Source organism: Cupressus sempervirens, chromosome 9 (assembly GCF_028749045.1).
Source record: "Cupressus sempervirens isolate cs-2001-9-10 chromosome 9, ASM2874904v1, whole genome shotgun sequence".
NCBI lineage: Eukaryota > Viridiplantae > Streptophyta > Pinopsida > Cupressales > Cupressaceae > Cupressus > Cupressus sempervirens.
The window spans coordinates 386,052,755-386,078,356 of NC_143126.1; the positions used below are offsets into that span (position 1 = coordinate 386,052,755).

General features: G+C 35.3%; 1 protein-coding gene across 1 annotated transcript in view; it reads left to right on the forward strand.

The window, feature by feature from the left end:
- The first annotated feature begins 970 nt into the window (after nt 1–970).
- The window catches only part of LOC149538883 (potassium channel KAT3-like), a 59,968-nt gene continuing 35,336 nt past the window's right edge, over nt 971–25,602 (forward strand). Inside the window, 1 exon segment of the mRNA XM_089800255.1 lies at nt 971–1,559. Coding sequence (XP_089656381.1) covers nt 1,327–1,559 — 233 coding nt within the window. The 5' untranslated portion in view covers nt 971–1,326.

Below are 25,602 nucleotides of genomic sequence, written 5' to 3' on the forward strand. Positions count from 1 at the left end.
AACTTGCAAAATCTAATATAAATAACCTACATAATCATGCAAGTCATATATGGAATATTGTATTTGTCTATTTGGTCATCCACAAAACTTCACCCAACACTGAAAAAATCAGAATGCATCCAAGACAACCAAATTTTACAAGGAACTTTGAATTTTTTATACAATTTGCTACAACAATTTGTACAAACACGTGCTTATGCCTTCAACAATAAAAACAGTTGTAAAAACAACTTTAATACCTTCATCCCAACTGATCCAACCAACCCCATTGGCTAGTTTTAATTAAAAAGAGTTAAAAATATTAAAATCCTTATTTTCCCTATTAATTGTAACTAACCGTTACAATTCAAAATTTTGAACTTGTAACTTTATTTTAAATGATTTCTAAACACTACCAACCCCCAAGCAACTTTATTTTAATTCTTATAAACCCATAAGACACCTTTAGGCTCTATTGGCCCACTTACAATCATTTTTGATTCTAGGATCCTTATAAGGACCCTTAGGACTTTTAAATTTTACATCACTTTTAATATCTCCAAAGGCCATTATTGACTTTAAAATTTCACATTGATCATTTTAGTTCTCTCCTTGGTTTTCTTGCGTCCACTTGGTCTCATAGACTTATTGGATTGTCTAGGTGCTCCTTCACTAAGGTCTCATGATCAAAAAATTTGTGGCTACATATTTATTTGGAATCTTTTCCTATGTAATAAAAATTATAACTTTTTAACTCTAATATAAAGACATAAAAAGGGGGTGGAACTAAAATAACCTTGAATTTTAGATTTATTTTTTTATCACAATTGCTTATTATTTTTTCATCAAAACTAAATAACAAATTTAAAATCTTACACTATCTTCCCTCTAAAATTTATGACACCGCTAGCTTCACCACCAGTTACAGCTTGTCATTAAATATTCCTTAAAAAATTCAACAAAGAAAGCCCTCTCCATAGAGAAATTTTTTGCTTTGCATGCGCGTCCTCAAATCATATACGGCTAAAAACATTATTTGTCATCGCTGACATCTAATATCAATTATGCATTGGAATCCTATCCCGACTTCGACTCAACAACCAGTTCATAAATTAATATATTACATCTTGGCCACCTTCAACACTTTCTTTCTCGCATTCGGAGATCTCCACTAATCTATATCATAAAGTCAACTTTGTCTTACATTCATTCTTCTTGATCTTGTGAGCACCTGGATTTTGAGGTAATGGGCTTTGCTCTCACCTGTACAGAGGTTCAATTTATTCTTAGGGTTGCTCTGGAAACGAGCAATTGGTCCCAGTCAAGTTCTGATGCGCTGTGCTTTTCATGAGAAGCAAGATATTTTTCTCTCATATAACTGGTTTCCCGTGTAGAGACATGGGGACTTGTGTGCCTATGGCGTGGAGGGGAAGGGAATGGGGAGGAGGCCAGAGCCAAATGTCAGCTAATGACAGTTATTACAGCTTGTCTAGCGGCTTGCTCCCATCTCTTGGGGCGCGAAGCAGTCGTCAAGTTAGACTTCGCAAATATATAATCTCCCCCTATGATTCTCGATACAGGTACCCATCTCCTTCTCTTACAGTTGTAGCTCTCTGAATAACAGGATTTTATTTCACATTGAGCGAAAAAAAGCTTTTGTAGGGGCCAATTGTCGGACTCTTTCCTAGAGTTTTGCTACTACTTAAAGGACAATATACCTATCTCGGCCTCTTTGTAGATATCAACGCGCTATAACTTGGTGGTTGTAAACCCAACCATGAAATAATCATCTCTGTTAATGCCCAGTCCAGGCAAAATTTTCAATGTTTAAACAATTGACAAACCTTAACGACAAGTAAAAGACGCATTTAAACAATGACAACTGATAGAAATCCGAATTTAATTCATGTCAATAATAGAAAACCAATGTGATGGAAATTGATAGATCAATGCAGTTTGTTTAATAAAATGAGTTCGGATATGTAAAAGCTCATCTCATTGTAAACAAAGTACTTCGAAGACTGTAACCCAATTTTTTTGCAAAATGTAAGAAGCGCAAATTTCTTTTTTGTGGGAACAATCTAGTGTGCGCCATTATGTTTTGTGTATTTGATGCACTCCTATGTCGGTCTAGAAACATTTGCTCTCTTCTGTAGCCCAGATCATTGTTTATGCCTATTTTCTTTACGCAGTGTTGGGTTTCTGGCAAAGTGTTACGCATCATTACATTTCCTGTATATAATGTGCTTTGTATGTTTGTCAGAGGTAATGACTTTTTATTGTAATAATGTTCCCCATGAATCATACTCTTATTAGAAATATAGCGGGAAGGGCCACTAGCATTGCATCAACCTAAGGATGGATAGATACCATCTTTTTCGATGGCAATTGAATTAAATTTGAACAATATAGCCTTACTTGAGAGGGATATCTGTGAATCCACCCATCTGCATGGCTAATAAAAATACATGGTATGTTTGCAGTTTACTTACAGAAACTACATCTATTTTAACATGATGGCATATGGTTCGGATGATGTTTATTTCTTCATTTCTGTCACGTTTTTATAGGTCTGCCATAAACCTCCTTTACATTTTGCTGACAACTGATATAAAATCAGAAAGAATTTCTTGATCTAAGCTTCTGATGGCATGCTAATATCATTGGGGCATTGAATCAAACGCTCAAATTCATCATTCTTTTTTTTTTATAAGGACAGAAAACAAAAATATTTTCCTTGCCTCGCATTGCTATAGCATAAAAATTTCTTTAGAGCCATGCCGAATTAGATGAAGTTATTTTCATAAAATAATAGGGCTTTCTTGTTAATCGGTTGCAAGCCACTTTATATCCAAATTTGAATTTCTTTGTCTGCTCTTTATATAATTATAAAACATTTACAAATCCTCATTTGTGTATTTTCATCTCAAATATCAACCATACATGCTTGTCAGAACTAGTAGAGTTTTTTCCAAAATATGCATTAGGAAACATTTACTTATTTTGTAATTTCGGTTTTCCATGCCTCATTGCTCACCTGAGGTCATTTTTAATACAAATAGATTACTTTCGTTTTTCCAAGAACAGATAGGTTGATCCTAAGGCAGCATGATAAAGCTGTTGCCAATGCAATTCCTACCTTATAACCATATTGAAGGCCATTCATTATCGATAGTTTCATTTGATAGATATTAGAAAGAAGACCTGACCTATTTTTGATGAGATTTACCTTGAGGAATGTCTAGAGGAAAATCTTGACGTTTGAATTACCCTATGTGTATCTTTTAGTGCTGTTACAAACATTTTTCTCCGAGCTGTATTTGTTTATGTTCCACTGGCGATCTCCTTAGTTGAAGGTTTTATCATTTATTTGTCATCTCATTGATCCTAAATATAGCTGCTAGTTATTCTATCTCACTCATGTTGTTGTGGAGGTATAAATTCTGCAAGAAGCACAAATTGCAGGTCCACATAAACAAATCTTCAGTCCAATGACTTTTAATTGCCATTTTCCGTTTTATGTTCCAGATTCATCATGATGAATATCGAAGATAGACCTAGTTTACAGGTGAAATGCCTCTGCAATATTGAAGAACAGGGATTAAGGTCGGTTCATCTGGATGATCAGGAAACCATTCAAGAACGGAATGGTTTAAACCAACCAAAGGCTCAACCTGATGTGCAAGTAATAGGAAACACTTGAACTGCTAAGGAGGTCTCCTTTGTAAGAGGGCCGACCAAGGATGACATGGAATGTGCTATGCAGGATGCAGAAATGGGTATTCAATTCAAGTGGCAACAAAGAAATAGAGTGTTGTGCTAAGAACTTTGTTGTGCTTTCTTGGAGGGATCACAACAGCGCACTAGTTTATTTAGTGAAGAGGAGTTAGAATTGTGCAATGATATGAAATCTTCCATCCAGAGAAGTAAAATTGAATTAAATGTTATCAATGAATTTTTGATAGTCAATGTATATTATATAAGACTGCTTCTAGATTTCAAACTACATTTGTCTACAGATCAATCAAACAAAGCAATCTTATTTGATATCTTGGATGTGTCAAACAACCCAAATGACAATGGAAAAGTTTGAACATAAAAATACCCAAAAAATGAGACGAGGAATATCTTGTGAAGGAGGAACTCTAACAGGGGCTGGCTGCTGATTGTTATAACTCATTCTCTCTAAACTGAAGAAATAATGGACATGAAACAACCTGTTCAAATAATAGTAAGCATCTTCTTTGATGAAATGATTGTTATTAAAATACTACCCAGCATTCCTTATGAGGATGTTTGTGGAGGAGCAAGGGAAGTGAGAACCAATGTGATGGAAATTCATAGATCAATGCAGTTGGTTCTATGAAATGAGCTCGGACATGTAAAAGCTCATCATTGTAAACAAAGTGTTAAAACTACAGCCCAGAAAATGTATGAAGACAAAATTGAAACAAGGAACACCAGAAATATCCTCGGAAAACCCTTCTAGAATGAAGGGAAAAACCCAGCCACACAGCAAAAACATATCTTTATTGATAATAGAAATTCAAGTGTACAATACCTATCGCTTGATGCGATATATATATCTTTAGGAGGAAACTCTTCACATTATAACAGAAGGTCTCTTGAGATTCTCATAATTCTTATAATAAATTATAACTATTCAAATATTCATGCCTCAATGCATGTAAATGGCACATGTCATTTATATTTAATATTACAAATTAAACTTAAGTGTCCTTTTCAGATGAACGTAACAATAATGGTAATTTTTCAGATGAACGTAACAATAACAGTAATAACGTTCATATTTTTCAGAGATAAAGATCTCTATCACAGCTACCATCTTCAACACTCCCTCTTAGCCAAAGAGATCTTTAGCTGAACAATCACACAAGACTGCAACCAAAATGTTAATGATGAAATCTCATCCCATATATCCTATAAGATTCATGAAAACTTGTAACAATTAATCACATCCATGGAATTACTCAATATGAAATCTTATAACAATTAATCACATTCATGGAATCACTCAACATGAAATCCTGTAACAATCAATCACATTCATGGAATCACTCAACATGAAATTTTGTAACAACTAATCACATTCATGGAATCACTCAACATGAAATCTTACTCCCATCATGGAATCTCTCAACATGATGACATCATGGACTCTTTCAACATGATGTTCATGGACTCTCTCAACGTGATGACATCATGGACTCTCTCAACATGATGCTCACTATCGCATAGTGAAAGAGTTATCATAACTGATTTTACAATCTTGTTTATTCACACAAATAGACATAACAAATAAGACTTAGTTCCATTTAAGTCAAATTTTACAAGTATCACAAGAATATAATAAATATCATAAGCATCACAAGCATATATGACAATGAAGGAGATTCCATAATTACTCCCTCTTAACTTTCACAAGGAGGTAGCTTATGAAGCCTCCCTCTGAAGCTGAGCCTCTCCCTTTGAATTCAAAGCAACCTCATCTCATTTCTTTATCCTGTAGCAAAGAGAGATCAACCCAATATATCAAGATGCAAATACCAATTTATGATCAAAAATAAAAAATAAAATACTTATCTTTATGATGGTGCCAAACCATAATCCATTAAATAACCTTTGCAGTCACCATCATCGACATCTCAAGAGCGAAATGTTTCCCCTTTTTAAATTATTTTTCTCCCTTAGAGATGCCTCGATGCATGCAAGATCACATTCCTGATCTGAGGAAGCTATGTTGTGAACATCCTTCAATTTGGGAAACCTCAAACTTTTCATGGGTCTCGAGCACTGAGCTTGTGCCGATTGATTTTGAGCTTTTGCCTCTCTAAAAGGACGGGAAATAGTGAAAAATAAACCCTCGATGTGGACACAGGAAAGCAAAGCTATGAATTGGTTGTGTTGCCTGTTCATTCTGCCAAGAGCCAACTGCGACCTTCCAGTCGCCACATCCACACAATCCTTAGTATGCGTATTAGTTCAGATCTCCATCAGCATTAATTAGATCTTTCGGTTTGGCCAGCTAATCAAGGTTTGTCACACTTTCTATCATATTCCCGCCTTTTACCTTCAAATCCCTTGGTTCCATGCCTTAATTTCTTTGAATGGAGATTTGCATGGGAGCTATAGAGAAATGGAGTGAAAGCGACGATCCACACCACTGCCCCTGACCTTCCTTTTTGTCCAGTTTGTGTTCCTCGGCAACAATAAATCCTAACCGAGTTGTGTGAGCTCTAGAGTAGTAACCGTGGCCTTCAATGCCACTTCAGGAATAACGAATAACATTTAATGGCAGAACCAAATGAAATCTTAAAACCCAAAAAAGACTAGCACCATAACAGCAATAGAAATTATTTCTTTCTTTCTCTTTATCTAGCCACGACTAGAAAATGACAATTAAGGCAGAACGCACAGCCTCTGGATTACCATTATAGTTGAAGTAAAACGGGCCCGAGGGTTGTGTCGGTCAATGGTTTTCACACATACAAAGGAAGCTTAAAAAATCCATGTGGGCATCCATAATATCTCCTTCATGAGGGCAATGAAACCAATACCTTGAAGTAAAATGATCAGCTATAATAAAAGAAAATTGACAAAAGATAATAATATGTCAGGCTTTCACAATTTGAAACGGCACACAGTGACATGTAGAATCATAATAATATCTACTATTGGTTCTCGCACAATCAAAATCCTTTAAAAAAATAAAAAAATAAAAAATCATAGTAAGCGGAATTTGGACCTCTAGATTTAGAAAAGACAAGAATGTCTCTCACATGATCAGACACGATCAGATAAAAAACAAGAGAATCAAAACTTGCAGACGGGAAAGAAAAACAAGCCTTGAAGATCGAAGAAATTGATGTCCCCAAAAAAAACATGGACAAGAGAATTGACGGAGCTTCACATTGTCGGCACGAAAATTTGATCAACAGGAGTAAGAAGAGATGTCAATATGGAATCCTCCAGCCATGCCTAATACCGTGCAACCTCAAATATCCATATCGTTGGATTCTGCATTAAAATGGCCACTAATCCTTGCCCTTTCTCCAATGAATGAATATTAAATTTACTAATAAAGAAAATTTACTGATAAGTAACAATGCATTATAAAGATAACACATGCATATACAAAAGAAGAAATCAGAATACTCCTCCACAGTTTCTGAACAAAAAGTATGAATAAATTATTTTTCACACTTGACCAAATCTCAATAGATATACAAACTAAAAAACTTCATCATTGCTATAATCAAACCTGGCTCCGAATTCATGTTAAAACTATAGCCCAGAAAATGTATGAAGACAAAACTGAAACAAGGAACACCAGAAATATCCTGGGAAAACCCTTCTAGAATGAAGGGAAAAACCCAGCCACATAACAAAAACATATCTTTATTGATAATAGAAATTCAAGTGTACAATACCTATTGCTTGATGCAATATATATATCTTTAGGAGAGACTCTTCACACTATAACAGAAGGTCTCTTGAGATTCTCATAATTCCTATAATAAATTATAACTCTTTGAATATTCATGCCTCAATGCATGTAAATGACACATGTCATTTATATTTAATATTACAAATTAAACTTAAGTGTCCTTTTCAGATGAACGTAACAATAACGGTAATAAAATTCATATTTTCAGAGATAAAAATCTCTATCGCAGCTACCATTGTCAACACAAAGACTGTAACCCTGAATTTCTGCAAAATTTTAGGTAGCACAGATTTCATTTTTGTGCTAACAATTTAGTATGCTCCATTATGTTTGCTGTATTTAATGTACTCCTATGTGGGTCTAGAAACATTTGTTATCTTTTGTAGCCCAGATCCTTGTTTATGGCTATTTTCATCACACAGAGTTGTGCTTTTAGCAACGTGTAATTCATCACTATATTTTCTGAATATAATGTGCTTTGTATGTGGATTAGAGGTCATGGCTTTTTATTTTAATAATGTCGCTGATGAACCATACTCTTATTAGAAATATAGTGGGATGGGCCACTGGCATCGCATGAACATAAGAAGGGATAAATACCATCTTTTTCTATGGCAATTGATTTAAAATTCAAACAATATAGCCTTACTTGAGAGGGATTTCTGTGAATCCATCCATCTGCATGGCTAAAAAAATTATATGGGATGTTTTCAGTTTACTTACAGAAACATACATTATGTTTACATGATCTCATATCGTCTGGATGATGTTTATCTCTTCATTTCTGTCAAGCTTTTATAGGTCTGCCATAAACCCCTTTACATTTTGCTGACAGCTGATATAAAATCAGAAATAAAGTTTTCATCCTAAGCTTCTGATGGCATGCTAATATAATTGAGGCATTGGATCGAATGCTCAAATTCATTCTTTTGTTTGTACAAGGACAGCAAATGAAAATATTTGATTTGTTTTGCGTTTCTGTAGCATACAAATTTCTTTTAGGAATGCTGAATTAGATGAATTCTTTATTTTATAAATTCTGGGGCTTTTCTGGTTAATCAGTTGCAAGCCACTTTGTATGTAGATTTGAATCTCATTGTCTACTCTTTATTTAATTATAAAACACTTACAAACCTTCATTAGTATATTTAATTACAAATATCAACCATACATGCTTGTCAGAACTAGTATAGTTTTTGCAAAACTATGTGATGGGAAACATTCACTTTCTTCTAAGTTACCATGGTACCTCCCCCACCCCCCGTACCAGGAAAAGTTCAAACCAGTCCAGTTCAGGAAGGGTTTGTCTTTTCCCCTGCAGGTATGATCGGGTTCGAACCCAGGCAAAACCAACACCAAAAAGTTCGAACCTAGTTTGAACCCGCAGCAAACTGTGCCCCGCGGATGGCTGGAAAGTGCTTTTTGGTGTCCACAACCCTTTAAGTTGTTATGAATTGCTTTTGGTGGTCTCTAATTGTCATTTTATGTTTCTAAACGGGTTATTCTGATTTTCATTTCATTAGTTGAACAATGAACGTGAAACAATGATATTTGAACTTGATATTTATAATGTTCAGAATCTTTGATGTTGAAGTTGATTGAACTATACGATGTTATGATCACTATGATTACAAGTTTAACTGTTTATGCGTTTTTGTTTAAATGTGTTTATGCTACTATGCTACATTCTAATTTTATCATGATGAATACCGATAGATAGACAGTTTACAGGTGAAAACCTTGTGCAACATTGAAGAATAGGGAAGTAGGATTGGTTCATGTAGATGATCAGGAAACCATTGAAGAACAGAATGTTGTCACCAACCAAAGGCTCAACCTGATATGCAAGTGGTAGGAAACACTTGTGTTGCTAAGGAGGTCTCCTTTGCAAGAGAGCTGACCGAGGATGGCATGGATATGCAGGATGTAGAAATGGGTACTCAACTCAAGCAACAATCAAGAAATGGAGCATCGTGCTAAGCACTTTGTTGCACTTTCTTGGAGGGATCACATCAACCGATTAGGACTGGGCCACCCACTGGTTTATTTAGCGAGTAGTTAGAATTGTGCAATCCTGAAAGGACTTGACCACTATGTCTGGGAATTATGCTGTTGAAAGCACATATAGTCCACTCACTTCAGCTTAGGTCCAGTCCTTTCAACAATGGTTGCCTTGTAATGGTAGACGGGATTCAGAAAAGGTATCCTTATTTGCCAATGAGAATAATCAAGTGTTTTGGTAGGCACATGGCTATTATTCTTAGAATCTCCATAATTGTTGAATTGTATGAGACCTCGAGGAAAAAATACGCAGAAAACTGGTATGGGCCTCACAATATATGGGAATTGCAGTGAGAGAAGAATGCAAGTTTTAAAGGAATTGTGACATATGACTCACTGCAGAATGGGGCCAGAAACATGCTGCAAATGATGTTGAAGGGTAAAGAATAATTCACAATCATGGCTTGTGCCAAATCAGCAGAACAATATATCCCTGATATCTGCCACTTCAAATAAAAACAATAATGAATTGTGTCTTCGTCTGTGAACGAGGAGCATGCATTGCTGTCCAAGAATACACATGGATGACTAGAGACATTTTTCTAAATTGGCTACATCATTTTACAATATCTGTTCCACAGGGAGTTTTCCCAGAAAACAGAAATTCACTCATTCTATGTAAATAGCAACCATAGCAACCATGTTGCACTGCAAGGAATAAAAAAGGAAACTGATTTGGGGGTTAATTTAGTTACATTCCCAGCATGGACTTGCCACATAGTACAACCATTGGATAAAATTGTGTTTAGTCCTTTTAATACATAGTTCAAGAGTGAAACAAATATGCATGGAGAAAAAAATGGTAGTTTGAAGATTAAAATGCACAGATTGGCATTTTGAGTAGCAAAGCATTCAAGAGGGCATATACACCATTGAATAGAATCACAGTTTTGGGAGGAAAGACATGACCAGTAAGTGTAGTTGTTGTAGTCAACATGATGACTCCAGGTCAAGCATTATATGGTATAGCCACAAAAATAACTCTTACTCAAGCTAATACTCATCTTTCTGGTTAAGACTGTGTTCAATTTTTTGTATCGACATTTTGGATCATACTCTGTAATCCATCATCAGGATGATAGAGAAATCAGAACAAGTTCTTGCTGTTTTTCTTTCTCTATCATCGCGACGATGGGTCACCAAGTGTGAACTGAAATGTCAATACGAGAAATTGAACACAATCTTAACAAGAAACATTAGCATCTTCTTGAGCTTTCTTTATTTTCCTTTTTTCTATTATCATGATGATGGAACACAAAGTGTGATTGTAAACGTTGATAAGAAAAATTGAACACAAAATCTGAAACAGAAACATTAGCATCAACTGTCATGGATTGTGGAAAACTAATATTCCAATTCAAGAATTATATGTTACAAAAGATGAAGCTAGTGCTGTTGAAAACATTTTACAGCAGGCAGCTTGGCAGAGTGCAATATTAGAAATTTAACTTATTGTTGATGGGAAGAAACAATTAGAGAGAATGAATGCCTATGTAGTTGAAAGTGAAGTAAATTCATTTTAGCAGCCAAGAAACAGCCCTGGAATCAAGTGGCAGCCAAGAAACTCATTTTTGCAAAAAGCCTGTCAACTAAAGGTTTTGAAAATACAAATTTAATTCCACTCAAACTAGCCTTCTAGATTGGGCAAAGGATGGGTCAACAAATTTTTGAAATATCAAAGCATCAGAATTGTAGAGGTATTTAATAAACCTCTCATTTGCATGAACCACATAATTGCCTGAACCACCTACCTATTAACAAATAACACTAATAACATTATTAACACACTAAAATACAGTTTTGGATCACAAGAATTACAAAAAGCCAAAATGTGATGTTCCCTTCTTAATTTTCCCTAGAATTTTCCTTAGAATCACAATTACACAAATTAGGGTTAGGGTTACATCTTACCAAGTAGATATTCCTTTAAACTGTGTCACAAGGTTCGCCGAATTTTCGGCATGAGGTTCGAAATTCGGCGAATGTATAAAAAAATATTAAAGTTCGGAAAAGTTCGCATCAAGTTCGTACGGCAAAAATGGCCAAGGGCAAAATTTATCAATGTGTTCTTGGAAATCGTCTCTTGTTTGTGTTAGCTTTAACGGCTGCTTCATTGGTGGAATCCGTCACTTCTGGTTGCTTCCCTATGCGTGGCTTAACATTCCTCGAAACCCCTGCGTCGGCGTTGGTTGCTGAAACCTGCCAATTCACTACCTGCCGAAGTCATTTATCTCTGCCAAAGCTTTAACGACGGGCCGATGGTTGCAGAGCTAAAATGTTTTAAATTTCTAAAGTTTTTCAATGTATATAAAACTTTACATTTTAGGTTTTTCGGTTTGTTTATTTTAGAGTTACTAATGTTTATAATTTAAAGTTTTAATTTGTTTGCTACTTATTATTATTATTATTAATATTACATCGCTTTAAGTTTATTTATTATTTTATAAGTTAAAAGTTTAACTCAATATTATATTTTTTAATTTTAATATCTAATATTTAGTATTATTTTAATATACTTGTTAATCTAAATACAAAAATCATATTGTAATAAATAGTTTATTTTAATTATTATTAATATAATTTATTGATTAATTTGTAAATAAGTAAATTAAAGTAATTTTTTTATTAATTTGAGAAAAGATCATAAATTTTCTTTTTTTTTTTTAAAATTATACAAGGCGAATTTATTGTCGAATTTTTTCCGAATTTTTGGACTTTGCCGAACTTCATCCGAATTTTATAGTTGTCGAACTCGAACTCGAATTCGAACCTTGTGACTTAGCCTTTAAATGTTGGGATCCTGAAAATATAGAAAACATATACAATATACATCTATAGATCCTTTCAATGATTATTGTTAGATCATACTATAAAAGTCATAATGTATCAATACCATTTTGTAAGCATATTAAAGAGATTGGAGGAGAGACATGATTGGCACATCAGAAGTCATTTCTACCCTAGGCCCAAGAGTGGATGTATATGAAAGCCCTTTTCTTTCTTGCTTAGTGGTTTGCTTGTACTTGCTTTCCCTTTTAATGTCTCTTCCTCCCTAAAGACACAGGTACACTTGCTGAATTCAGGTTAAGGCTGTAAGTGGGTTTCCCAAGCCTATGTAAATGCTCATTTAGCCTTCTTACATGATGCAAGTTCTTTCTTGGCCTTCTTAGATGATTGAACTGCTTCTTCCAGTCTCTTTAGATGATGCAAGTACCATCTTGGCCTCCTTACGTGGTGTAACTGCTTCTCCCAACCTCCTTACATGATGCAAGCACTCTCTTGGCCTTCTTACATGATGTAAGTGCTTTTGTCAGCCTCCTTACATGGCATAAATGCTTCTCCCAGCCTCTTTACGTGATGCAAGTGCTCTCTTGGCCTCCTCACATGATGTAAGTGATTCTTCTGGCCTCCTTATATGATGCAAGTGCCATTTTGGCCTCCTTACATGGTGCAAGTGCTTCTCCCAGCCTTCTTACATGATGCAGGTGCCTTTATTTGGTCTCCTTCCATAATGCAAGTGCTCTTGTTTGGCCTCACACAATGTAAATGCCCTCTTGGCCTCCTTACATGGTGTAACTGCACTTAGTCCTTTGTTTGTGCTGACTTGATTCTATATTTATTGATATTTGGTTTGTAGACTAAAATGGACTGCTGAGTATGTTCAATTGCTTATGATATAGCCTGCTGAATGTACTTAGCTGCTTGAGTGGTGTATGCTTTAAGGAAATAGATATTCAATTTGAAATCTCTTTGCCAATCTGCTTGTTGTCTTGATGTGATTGCCTTGCTGGCTTGATTGCTTGTGCTTTCATCCAAAGTAACAAGAATCGGAATCGGATCGGAATCGGCAAGGCCGAATCAAATCATGAATTGGCCATGAATCAGCCATGAATCGAATTAAAAAAACCCTTGAAATTTAGTGAGCAACTTATTTCATAAACTCTTTATCGCTGATTTGATTCACGGATTCACAAAAAATTATTTGGCATAAATCAAATCGCCGAATCACGTGAATCGCCTCGATTCTCGTTACTATGCTTTCATCTCTCTAGAAGGTGTTCTAGACTTAAGTGCTCTTATGTTGAATCCTGTGATCTTTCTTGACAATTGTAATTGTCTTATTAAGTGATTGTCTTATTAAGTGCATAAATGATAGTTCTGATAAATGTCTTCTGATTGCATTTGATTTCTTTAATGATGGATAGCTTTGACTGATCTACGCTGAATGAGCAATGATTCTAATCCTTATTTTCTGCTGTATGTGTTTCCTGCTTCTTTAATATAAGTGATGCATTCAATCATGAACCAGGCTCACATCAATCAGATCTGTTCTTAATTTCTTTGTATTGTGTTCATTATAGATTTTAGAATCATGTTCTCTTATTCTATCTGCTAAGGGTTCTGTCATCCTGACCTCTGATTATATAAATTCTGAGTTTGCTGTTTGCATAGAGGGCCGATCCATCAACTTTTCCTTTGATCTGCTTCCTCCTCCTTCCACTCTCCATTTCCCCTTTATAGTTTCCAAGATATATGCATTGTATTTTAAAGGACACGCCTCATCACAAATGAAGAGCCTTCTCCAAGAGAAGTGACCCTAAAGAACCATAAGTCATACCCCTTGCTTTTGCCAATATGAGTCTGCTGCCTTTGCTTCTCAAATAAATCTGTTCCTCAACAAATGCTATCACTATCATAAGATTTTTCTTATTTCTTACTTCAAGGAAAACCCTTTATTTATTATCATTATTCTTGTGACCCAATTTCTACTGTCTGCTGCTATTACAGTTTGTTGCTCCTAAACTGCAGCTTGCCTCGAATGACACTCAATTGCTATTTGGTTTGGATTAATAGATTTCTGCCTTTCTTCTTCTATTCACTGCTTGTCTTTTGAATATATATAGTGTATTATATCTTTTTCTGTGCATAATGGTGATTTCCCTTTTATTGTTATATCAATTTCCCTTTTTATACCACACATATACCTCTTCATGGAAACATGGTGTCTCTTCAAAGTTGGACAATTTGTCCCTTGGAGTGAGAACTTCTTCAAGGGTTTGGCCAGTATACTTAGAATAATATTTATTACTCGCCTTGCATAAGTATGGGTGTAGATAGCTAGGTCTGCCTTGATTCCATTTGGGTGCTCACACAAGAAGGTTGGCCAATATGTCATTTTTATTTCAAAATATTCTTTCTGGTGTTTACCTAAGTCAGCCACTAAGAGGATACTGCCTTTAAATAGGGTTTGGGAATTGTGATTCCTCTAAGCTGGTGGGGACAAAACACAAAAAACCTCCCCTTGCCAAACAGGGAAAAAGAAGATCTGAAGCATCTGTAAAACTAGTCAACCACCTAAGCCTGCCACGTTGTAATTTGGTCCATATTCTCCTTGCACTGATCAACCAATACCATCTCTTTACCTATTTTCTTAAGGCCTAACCCTTTATACTACAATCCTTACTGAGCAATCCTTGTCAATACCATGCGTTAAATGCACTATGCTTCTTCCTTCTGTAGTTTGAAAATCCATTGGCTCTTCTCGACACTACTTGACATGATTTTGCTGAAGTCCATAACAATATGCCTATGACAATCCATACCATTGGTAGTGTCATTAAAATATGTCATTCCTTGACTTCAATGATCACCGAGGTGATTTTGTGTACCTCTAGCAATACACAAGCAACATAACAGCATCAACAATTATTGAGACCACACATAAGTTTACCAACAGATTGGTTTGATTAGTCAACCGAAAATACCACAATTACAATAAGGAACCACTTGCAAAGTGATTATTAAGACCTACCTCCCCCTCCATCAATTGAGGGACAAGAAACAAAATTAGTTTATCGCTCTCTAGAGTACTGCTCCTCATCAACACTCTAAGAACTAATATCAAAATATATTATCACACTGTTAATGTTATGCTGGACCATGCTGCTACCACTGAAAGTAGAAATTGCAACTAAAACATAATTTGATGTAGCATCTATAATAGGTGCACAATGACACCTACCATACTAGCAAACTAAAACTGCAAGACAATAAATAAAAATGCTTTGTGGATCAATTCCAACCAATAGCACAATGAACAAAAGCATTATGAACAACAGCAAGAGAGGCAATATGAACAAGAATAAACTGTATTCTCCTCAATGATGCAATAGCTTAACTCAATTGGAATTGATCAATGAGTACAATGTAGACACGTCTGCTTATATAGGAAAGACAATAAGAGACCATGATAAGAACATAACTTATCACATACAGAAGGTGGAATCGCATGTCCCCAAAAGGTGGATCATCCTCCATTGTGCAAAGAAGTATGTACAACATGTGGAGGATGATAAGTGATAAGTGCACTAAAGGTGGAGATGACACATAAAGTGAAAATCTGATAACAACGATCACCACCTAAAGTGGAATTTCTCATACAGCATGTGCAACTAAATGTTTAAATTTCTAAGTGTCTCAAATGCAAATTACTATGTATGCATTATCTTAAGTAAGCTTAAGTAGAGTGTAATTAGGTGAATAATTAATTACACCATAATCTCCCCTGTTCTGGTTCATTATTGTTGTCACATTCTTAGCCCTTTTTGCTATGCTATCGTGGGCTAACCAGGAAACCTTTGAGGTATCAAAGCGGGTTTTGGTCTAGGTGCTTGCAGGTTCAGGCTAGGCTGAGTGTTTTAGTCAAGTTTCTCAGACACTTACTATTTATAGTAAGTCAGTTGGGTCATTATTTTGGTTTTCAAGTATTGGATTTGGGCTAGTTCATCTAGAGCTTTCAATCGAGCTATCTCACCTACTATTCCGAGTTCAATTGGTTGTTCATTTTTTATGCTAGAGATGCATTTAAACTAATTATTATGCAACTTTCCTATTACATGGAGACATTAATTAAAAGTGGAATAATAAGATAGGGAGAAATATGAAGAGTCAAGCAGGAGGAAAATGAGTGTTTTAGCCAGGTTTCTTAGACACTTACTATTTATAGTAAGTCAGTTGGGGTCTGTTATTTGGTATTCAAGTATTGGATTTGGACTGGTTCATCAAGAGCTTTCCATTGAGCTATCTCACCTGCTATTCTAAATTCAGTTGGTTGTTCATTTTTAATGCTAGAGATGCATTTAAACTATTTATTATGCCACTTTCCTATTACATGTAGACATTAATTAAAAGTGGAATAATAAGAGAGGGAGAAATATGAGGAGTCAAGCAAGGGGAAAATGAAGAGACACGGGGATAGTTATAAAAGGACATCCAGGTGTTCATTTTGGACATGCTTGGATATTTTCTTGGATTTGATTTGGATATTGAGCTCTCTTGGAGAGTCAATTGGAAGCTCCATCTTTCAGCCTGTTTGGAGGACGAAAACCCACAAGTCGAAGATGGTGGATGAAAACCCATCGTAGTGGAGGTGTCATTTTAGGTGCCCCACTTGTACTTATTTGTATCTCTGATTTTCAGTACTTCCAATCTGACTGTATCTATATTTGTAAGATTGGATTTGGGTGGTAATAAGAGTTATTGTATTGCTGCTGTATAATGCAATAACAAATCTGAGGTTGTTTTAATCTTTGATATTGGTAAAATTGCTGGTTTTGGGTTGAATAATTGGTAAAATCTGTTACATGCATTTGCTGTTCATTATTTTGTGGTTTCACTTTGAGGGGTTAAGACCGATATCCAACCGGGGTATTACACACCAACACCCCTCCTTAAGTGCAACTTAGAAGAATGTAAACTTAAGCTTACAATGCAAGACAAGTTCCAACTACTAGGCTTTATTAGGTACCCATGTACAGTATGAAAATGCATTCCCCTGTATAGTGGATAAAGGGAGAAAACACAGTGGGACAAAATTCCCCCCTAAAAGAGAGATGAAAACATAAAAGAACTCTCAAAGAAGTGGGAGAATATCAAAATTTTTCTAGAATTTGATTGTGTCTGAAATTTTTAGCATCAACGTTTCGAATCACACACAGTGATCCATCATCAGGATGAAGAGCAAGAGAATAGAAAAATAAGTCTATTCATCCGGATGATGGATCCTATTCTCTTGCTCTTCATCCTGATGATGGATCACTGTGTGTGATGCGAAACGTTGACGCTAAAAAATTCAAACACAATCAAATTCTAGAAAAATTCTGATATTGCTAATGGATTGTGGAAATCAAATGACACTAAGTGGGAGAATGACAAAAGCCCATTTGAGGAAAACACTCTCCGCATAAGAGAGAAGAGAGACCAAGTACCCTTTCATAAATGTAGAATGTACACCAATGATAGATGCTTCAAGATGGATGTAGAAGTTGGTCCATGAACAACGAATAACATTCCTCCCCTTGGGAAGAAAGAGAAACAAAGGTATTTGAGTAATGATTCTCCAATCCGTAGGAAGAGATCTCAAGGTGTATGGAGTCTCTGAAAATTGCTCAAGTGTCTCCATGTCAATGCCCCTTCCAAAACCATTGAACAAGACAAGTTAGGATCTAATGAGGATGAATGTAAAACATGATCCAAAGAACCAAATGTCTCCTCTAAAGATAAGGAGACCTCCAAATTTTGTAATCCACAATCATTACAAACTCAAAATAATTATCATGTCGAGAATGAAAAAGAGGATCAAAGTATTCCCTCGGAACAACTAAAGAATGATCATCTTCATTAATGAGAAGATGAATCTCATCAATGATTTATCCCAATCTGCAATGCAAGACTCTACAAACCAACCTACAATGTTTCTCAAGTATTCATCCCATGAAGCTATGTCTGGAAGACAATGTATATTCAGTTGCACTGAATTGCAAGCAGTTGAAATTGCATATGGAAGATGTAGATGTTGTGACCTTGTCCTTGGAGTGTCTGAAGGATACCTTACAAGAGAACCTGCTGGATCAAGAGTCTCTTGAGCTTAACAAGGTCTTGTAGAAGATGGAGTATCCTCAACTGCAAGCGACCTTGTGAATGTGTAAGATTGTGAGTTGAGGTTGAGGTTGAGGTAGAATCATCTTTTGAGTCACTAACACTAATTTCCACAATGGATGAAGTAAGGGGAGTAGAGGCTAAGCTAGGAGAGCTTTTGTCAAAGTGAACACTCCTCTCAATGAATATCTCATGAGTCTCAGAATCCATAAATCTATATGCTTGACACCATAGTTTGTAGAATAGGACTCAGAGAGTACTTAGTAAGCCCAAAATCTTCAACTCGGCAAATACTGGATTAAAATTCAGCATAAACTTGGCAACTTAAAAAGGACTAAACAATAAAATCTCTTAAAGAAACATTTATTTTTTGCGAAATTCAATTACAAAATTTATCAAATTAAAAATTGACAACTTGAAAGAGGAAATGCATGGTTTCATATTTAAAATAACATGTGAAAAGAAAATCGTAAGAGTTAAACTTGTGAAATCTCATCCAGCAAAAAAGTAGAGAGTACTCGAAGAGTTTGCAAACTATGCTTAATACCTTTAGGATGTCCAACAAATATGCAAGGCCTACTTTGAGGTTCCAATGTAATGACCCCAACGGGTTACCCAATATTTGTCCTAAAATATTCAATATCTTGGAGGAATTTTGTCAAACAATTGGCATAAATTTTATTCTAATTTTCTGAGTTCTCGTGTCACCGAAACACCCCACAACTTACGAGTGCTATGCATAGAAATCCTGTCAAACATTTATATGGTCATAACATGCTGAAGCAATCACTTATACCACACCATGGAGATAGTTTGTCAAACACTTGGTGTACCACCTTTTGACACAAGTGAATTCCTCTATTGCGAGCTTGGATTTAAAGGTTTGCTACTTACAGACTTAGGAAATGAGCCATGGCAATATTTATATCATACAAACCACTTGATTTCCAACTTGCTTATAATCAGATTGGCATATATATCAGATTAACAAATGACAGCAGCATAGAAATTAAATGGTATTTTAGTGAACGTTAAAGTTATACATTTCTTTTTTTAATTCCAAATGATGTTAACAACAATAATGAGAACTTGGTATGTAGTTGCAGCTCTCTAATCTGCCTCAAAATGATTACAATCTTTGATTAAATTTTAATAACCCCTTAGGTGTCAATATTTGGAATGAAAGACCAACCCATGGGACCATGTGATCAATCCCAAAGGTTGGACGTCATTGCTTGAAGGCTCATGTGACTGGGTTTTTGTCCCGGCTACCTTCACAACACCATGATTAGTGCTCTAGAGACTGCATTCCCTTTTTGCTAATCACGAATTTCAATCTCTGCACTATAGCTGATTAAACCTATTCAAACTTTTTCAATTTCAATGCAATTAATCATAATAATGGCTTTTGGATGAAGCCATAGCTGATTGCGAAAATCAATGGATGTTTCACTATCTCTGATTGCTGCAATTCAAGAAGAATATCATTCTTCCAAGCTAAGAATGCTGAAACCCTTGCACTTCTCTATCACAAGCCAAAATATCCAATGCATGATGAGTTTGGTTTCCTTCCTTTGGGCTTGATATTTCCTCAATATAGCTTGATCATGATGTTGGTCCTAAGTGATTAGATTACTGAGAGGGTGGTGAATTAGTAATCAGCCAAAAAAACAACTTTCTCAACCTCTTTAACATCTAACTAATAATCAACTTAAACTACAGAAAATAAAAGCACCCTTTGCATGAAATCATTCACATATTTGACATAGATATTTTGGTTATGCAGAAATTCATTATCCAACTTGGATCAAAATTGTGGTGGGGATTAGTACCCACTAATAATTTATACTCTTCTGAAGTACCCCTTGTTAGGAGCTTAACCCTGTTAGGAGTTTACAAAGACGCTATTAGGTGCCACCTTTTTAGGGGTTTATCTCTAGCCCTATTAGTAGTAGGCGTGTTAGAGGAATTTGAACACTAGCTAAACTGTCACCCTATTAAAGGATTTACAATAAGGACCTGTTAGAATCCATCCAGTTAAGGGATTTCTCCTATTGTAACTGTTAGGGAACAATAGAAAGATTGTTCTGTAAAACAACACTACCTAAGCTTGATCATATCCACTTAATCTCTCTATCTCTTCTCAACTCACTTCTCTTCTTCTTGGCTGGATTGCACCTTCTACTTCTATACTCACACAAATTGGATCATGATCAACAACATCAAACCTGTTCTTTTACTTGTTTATACTGGTATTTCTCTTCCACTGACCTAGCCAAACCCTAAATTGTATTACTAATCTGAAATTCAAATATCCCACTTAATCCAACTGCCATAAGATGATATCTTATGTTACAAAACACTTTACATGACCGCACCAACTAATTCTTAGTATCCTATGCTAGAGGTCAAATGTTTTGACTTGTCATGAGCTTCCTCTAGTATTTTCTCCACAAATCTAATATTGATCATTGTGATGCTAGATCATCACTTCCACATATACATACATATCACTAGATTATGACTAATGTATCTAGATTCATCACACCTTCAACACTTGTCAGTGATGACTAGTTCACCTATCGTCACTCAAGAACTCACTCTTCTTTAACCAGTCTGTCACAATTTCACCTGTCTGTTACAGTTTCACCTATATGTTAAAGCTTCACCTATCTATTAAAGCTTAATTGATCACCTCCAACCTGAAATTGTCTCACGTATCACCTTTTCATTTTGGAAATGGTTTACGTGTCATGTTAATGAGTTGCTATCATAACTATATCAACTCCATCATCTAGTGATTATCATCTTGTGTTTGCTTCACTAATTCACCATAGATTTGATAAACCAATCAAATCACCTATCATTTGTCACTAATTGTTCTAGTAGTTGCACACCTCACCGATTATTTTACTCTCCTCTTCCCTAGAAACAATCATCATATGCACCTGAAGAGAGCCCTAGTGCTCTCTTGATGATCAAACACACTGATTCTTACTGCAACACTCAATTCTCCATAATTATGCTTGACAATATAGTAGGAACACTAGGTCAATATTTAATATTAATGATAACATGATAATGAATCATCTTGCAATCAAATCATCACTCTTCACACTATCATCATATCATCAGTAATGTCAACAAGCTCCATGCATAAACCTATTCAGCAACAATCACTAGAAAAAAAAATGTTTCCACTTTTGTCTTCTATGGATTCTCCCCCTTTCACTGCACTTCCCTATACAACTCCATTCGTACACGTTCTATTCTTTGTTTGCACAAATCATCTTTTACCATACCATTACATCCTCTTAATCACTTTCTTCACGTTTGACCTAATAAAGTAATAAAGTTACTCTCTCCCCCTCTTTGACAATAGTGCCAAAGGTGTTAATGCACGCATGTTATTTGTTTTGTAACCTTTGATCCTCAATATACACCTCTTCAATTTGCAAGTGCTTCCCCTAAGGAGTAGCCTCCAAACATCAATCCAAATAAGAAATATATTCAATGAGTGTGCTTGAATTGATGTAGCTGCAGCTTCTTCTAGTTCATTTTTTGGTGAGGGTATTACCCCTAACTTTCCCTTTAGGTACTCAAACATATCTTTGGGTAGTAGTTTTGTGGATATGTCTACTACCTATTCCTTAGTTGGTATATAATCCAACTTTACTTCCTATGCCTAAACCTATTCTATAAGATAATAATACTTAATACTTAGTCTTAGAGTCCATCACTGGATTCTTTGAGATGTTTATGGCACTTGTGTAACAAACAAATTTTCCTAACCAATTTAAAACTCCTACTAATCTAATAATTGATTCTATTTCACATGAAAAAGATTACCTTTAACTATTCTTAACTAGAAGGGAGTAATTGCTTCCGATTCGGTTTACAAATTATAATTATCTATTGAATTTAAATAAATGAATGAATACGCTGCTAACATTTTTAATCGTTCTAACTGATAACATGTTCAGCTGAAAGTAAAGTACAACTATCGACTAATATCTTTAATCTAATTGATACCATGTTCAGCTGGTAAGTAAAGTACAACTGTCAACTAATATCTTTAATCTAACTGATAACATGTTCAGCTGGAAATAAAGTAACAACTAATATCTTCAATCTAAAAGTAAAGTGACATCTATCTATCTATTTTTCTAAGAATCTAAAGATAAGGGTGTAAAGAACATACAAAAATTAATGGAGAAATCTCTTTGTCATGTTATTCAAGCCTTGACATTGGTGAGAGGAGAAGCATTGACATAAGCTTAACCTCCCAACCGCAGACCATACTTATCCCCACACATCCTAACTTAATAGAACGACCCTCCCTACCTTGGGATTGGGCTTGGGATGTTCTTAAGTCCAGCCATCTAAGTAATCCAGTGGTTTGGGTGTCCCATCAGTTATTCCTAAATAACTGAAGCTTCTAGACAAACAAAAAGATCTCATGATCGACACATCTACCTATATCTACCTTGGCCAAGGATTTCAAAATTGGGTTCGTAAACCCGATCTCCACCACTCGACTTGAAAACTAGTTTCATCATTAGGACATGCATGAGCTATTATATATGTTTGTTACTTAGTTATTTGATTTCAATCTTGATTCTTGTAGGTTATTTTCACCTCTTCACCACCATTCATGGCTTCCATGCCGGTGAATCCTAGGTGCACGAGAGTTTATATCCACTCTATCTTGATTTAAACCTCTTCACCATTATTGGCATCCTTGCCGGTGAATTCCTCAGTGTTTGGACTTCATGATATTTTTCACACCTCTACATGATATATAAAAAGAAATAGAAATAAATTCAGATAGGAACACTGACTCATGGTTATCATTATAGTTTCCATCTTCCATATCTATGACCGAGACAATCTCATGGTTAATAATACAGCAGGTGACATGATATCAGACCTTGTGATGTTCCGACTAAGAAGCTATATTTATGTACGCATATTCCATTCAAACAGTATATACATTGGACAACAGTATTAACATTATTTTGGGTGGATGAACATGATACGAAACTAACTTGGTATAGCAGTGAGAAAAGAAAGAAAAGCAGATCATATACGCATTGAAATAGAGCTAGCATGACTCACGTGACCTATTGCTAAATGCTCCTTTCTCCTGCGGCTGAAAATGATGATCTCCCACGTTCTTCCTTGCTCTATACTCGTTGAGGGATAAAAATGTGAAAGAGGAATTAGACGGAATGCAAGCTATGAGACCGATAATGTTTCAGAACCACTTGGTTTTGCTTTAACACAAAAAGCAGGTGAATGGAATGGTAGCGGAATTTGCAGTGAGAGGAAGAATTTTTTCAAATGCGATCAATGATGCTCTTTTAAATGGCCGGCTTTGGCTCTTCAGCTACCTTCTGTTATCAAGAAGGCCATTCAAATGCATCACAAATTCGAATTATAAAAAGAAAAGAATTAAGAGGGAAAGGAATAAGGAGGTGAAGAGTTTTAATTTTTATTTAATTATTATTATGCACTCTTATAAACGTTCATGTGTACATATTGGTGACGTGACATCATTAGATTATAAACTTATGATTTTTTGGTGTCACCTCATTTTTATATACATGTGTTTGTATTTTAAGGGTGGACAATAATGATTAAATAAGAGATTTTAATAATAAATCTTTAAAGGTATGAATTTTATATTTTTAATTTAGATTATTTAAGTTTTATTATATTGTTTTTTTAATAGCTCATGCGGTCCCATAATGCAATATGTTGTCAAGTCTTCGTATCCTTTCCAAGGTAGTCTTAGGTCATACCTGTCGATCTTGATGATTGGACCAATCGACCATCCCCTTCCGATGATCTCGTTTAACAATGCTTCCCTTTCTTCAATCTTTTTTCTACAATCACCCAAGCAAAACATTCTCGCCAAGACATTAATTCAAAGATATATTGATCGTTAATTCCAATCAAACAAATATCTAATGACAGTTATAGATTGCTTGATTATTTCCATCAACGTCTATAATAACTAACTCATTTCACATAACTCGTTATCAAACGTATATAATTAACTAACTCACTTCATATAATTAGGAAAGTAATAAATTGATATGACGTCTAGAATTAACTAACTCGTTTCACATGATCAGGAAGCAAATAAATTGATACAATGTCTATAATTAACTAACTTGTTTCACATGATGAGGAATAAATTTGTTAAACCAACGGCTATGATCAATTTTAAACTTAGGGCAAAATTTGGGATGTAACATACCTACCCCTTTAGATTTTTCATAGTCCTCGATGAACATAATAACAAAACTTAAGTAATACTTAGTCAGTTTATACAGGAAGAAAAAGAGATATTCAGTTTTCAATTTTCAAAGAAAAGATAGGGGTATCTTTGCAAAATGTCATGATAATCCTCCTAGGTGGAATTGTCCTTAGCATACTAGTCCCACTTAACCTTGCACTGAGTCACTTCTCAATTTCGTAAGCGTAGCTTATGTACCTCAAGTATTTTGAGTGGTCTTACCTCTACCACCCCTAGTTCTCATACGTGCAATAATTTCCAATAAAAAAAAAAATTCATTGTGGGTAATATACATTTTAAGATATGTCACGTGGAAGACGTCATGCATCCTGGCAAGGGCTGGTGGTAAAGCAATCATGTAAGCTATTTGGTTCACAACTTCTAGAACTTCAAAGGGTCTCACATATCTTGGGGCTAACTTAGCATTTTTGCCAAACTTGATAGTACTCTTCTGAGGTTTTATTCCTAGCAATACTTTGTCCCCTACTAAGAATTCTCTAGGTATTCTTTTAGCATCAGCATAACTTTTCTGTCTGTTGTTAGCTTCCTTTAATCTTTGATTAATCTAGATTACCTGTTCCTCCATCTCTTGAAGCAATTCAGGCCCAACAATGATTCTATCTTCCAACCGATTCCAACTCACTGGGGTTCTGCATTTACTCTTTGGCATTCCAAACATCCTGCGACAAACTCAATTATCTCCCTTTTCATCCCCTTCTAGAAATATAGAGGTTTTATATTAGATAACATTTTTGTTACTCCCAGATGTCCTAAATATGGGGTTGAATGGAATTCACTTAAGATTAGTCTTTGGAGTTCAGGGTTGTTGGGTACATAGATTCTATGGTGATAT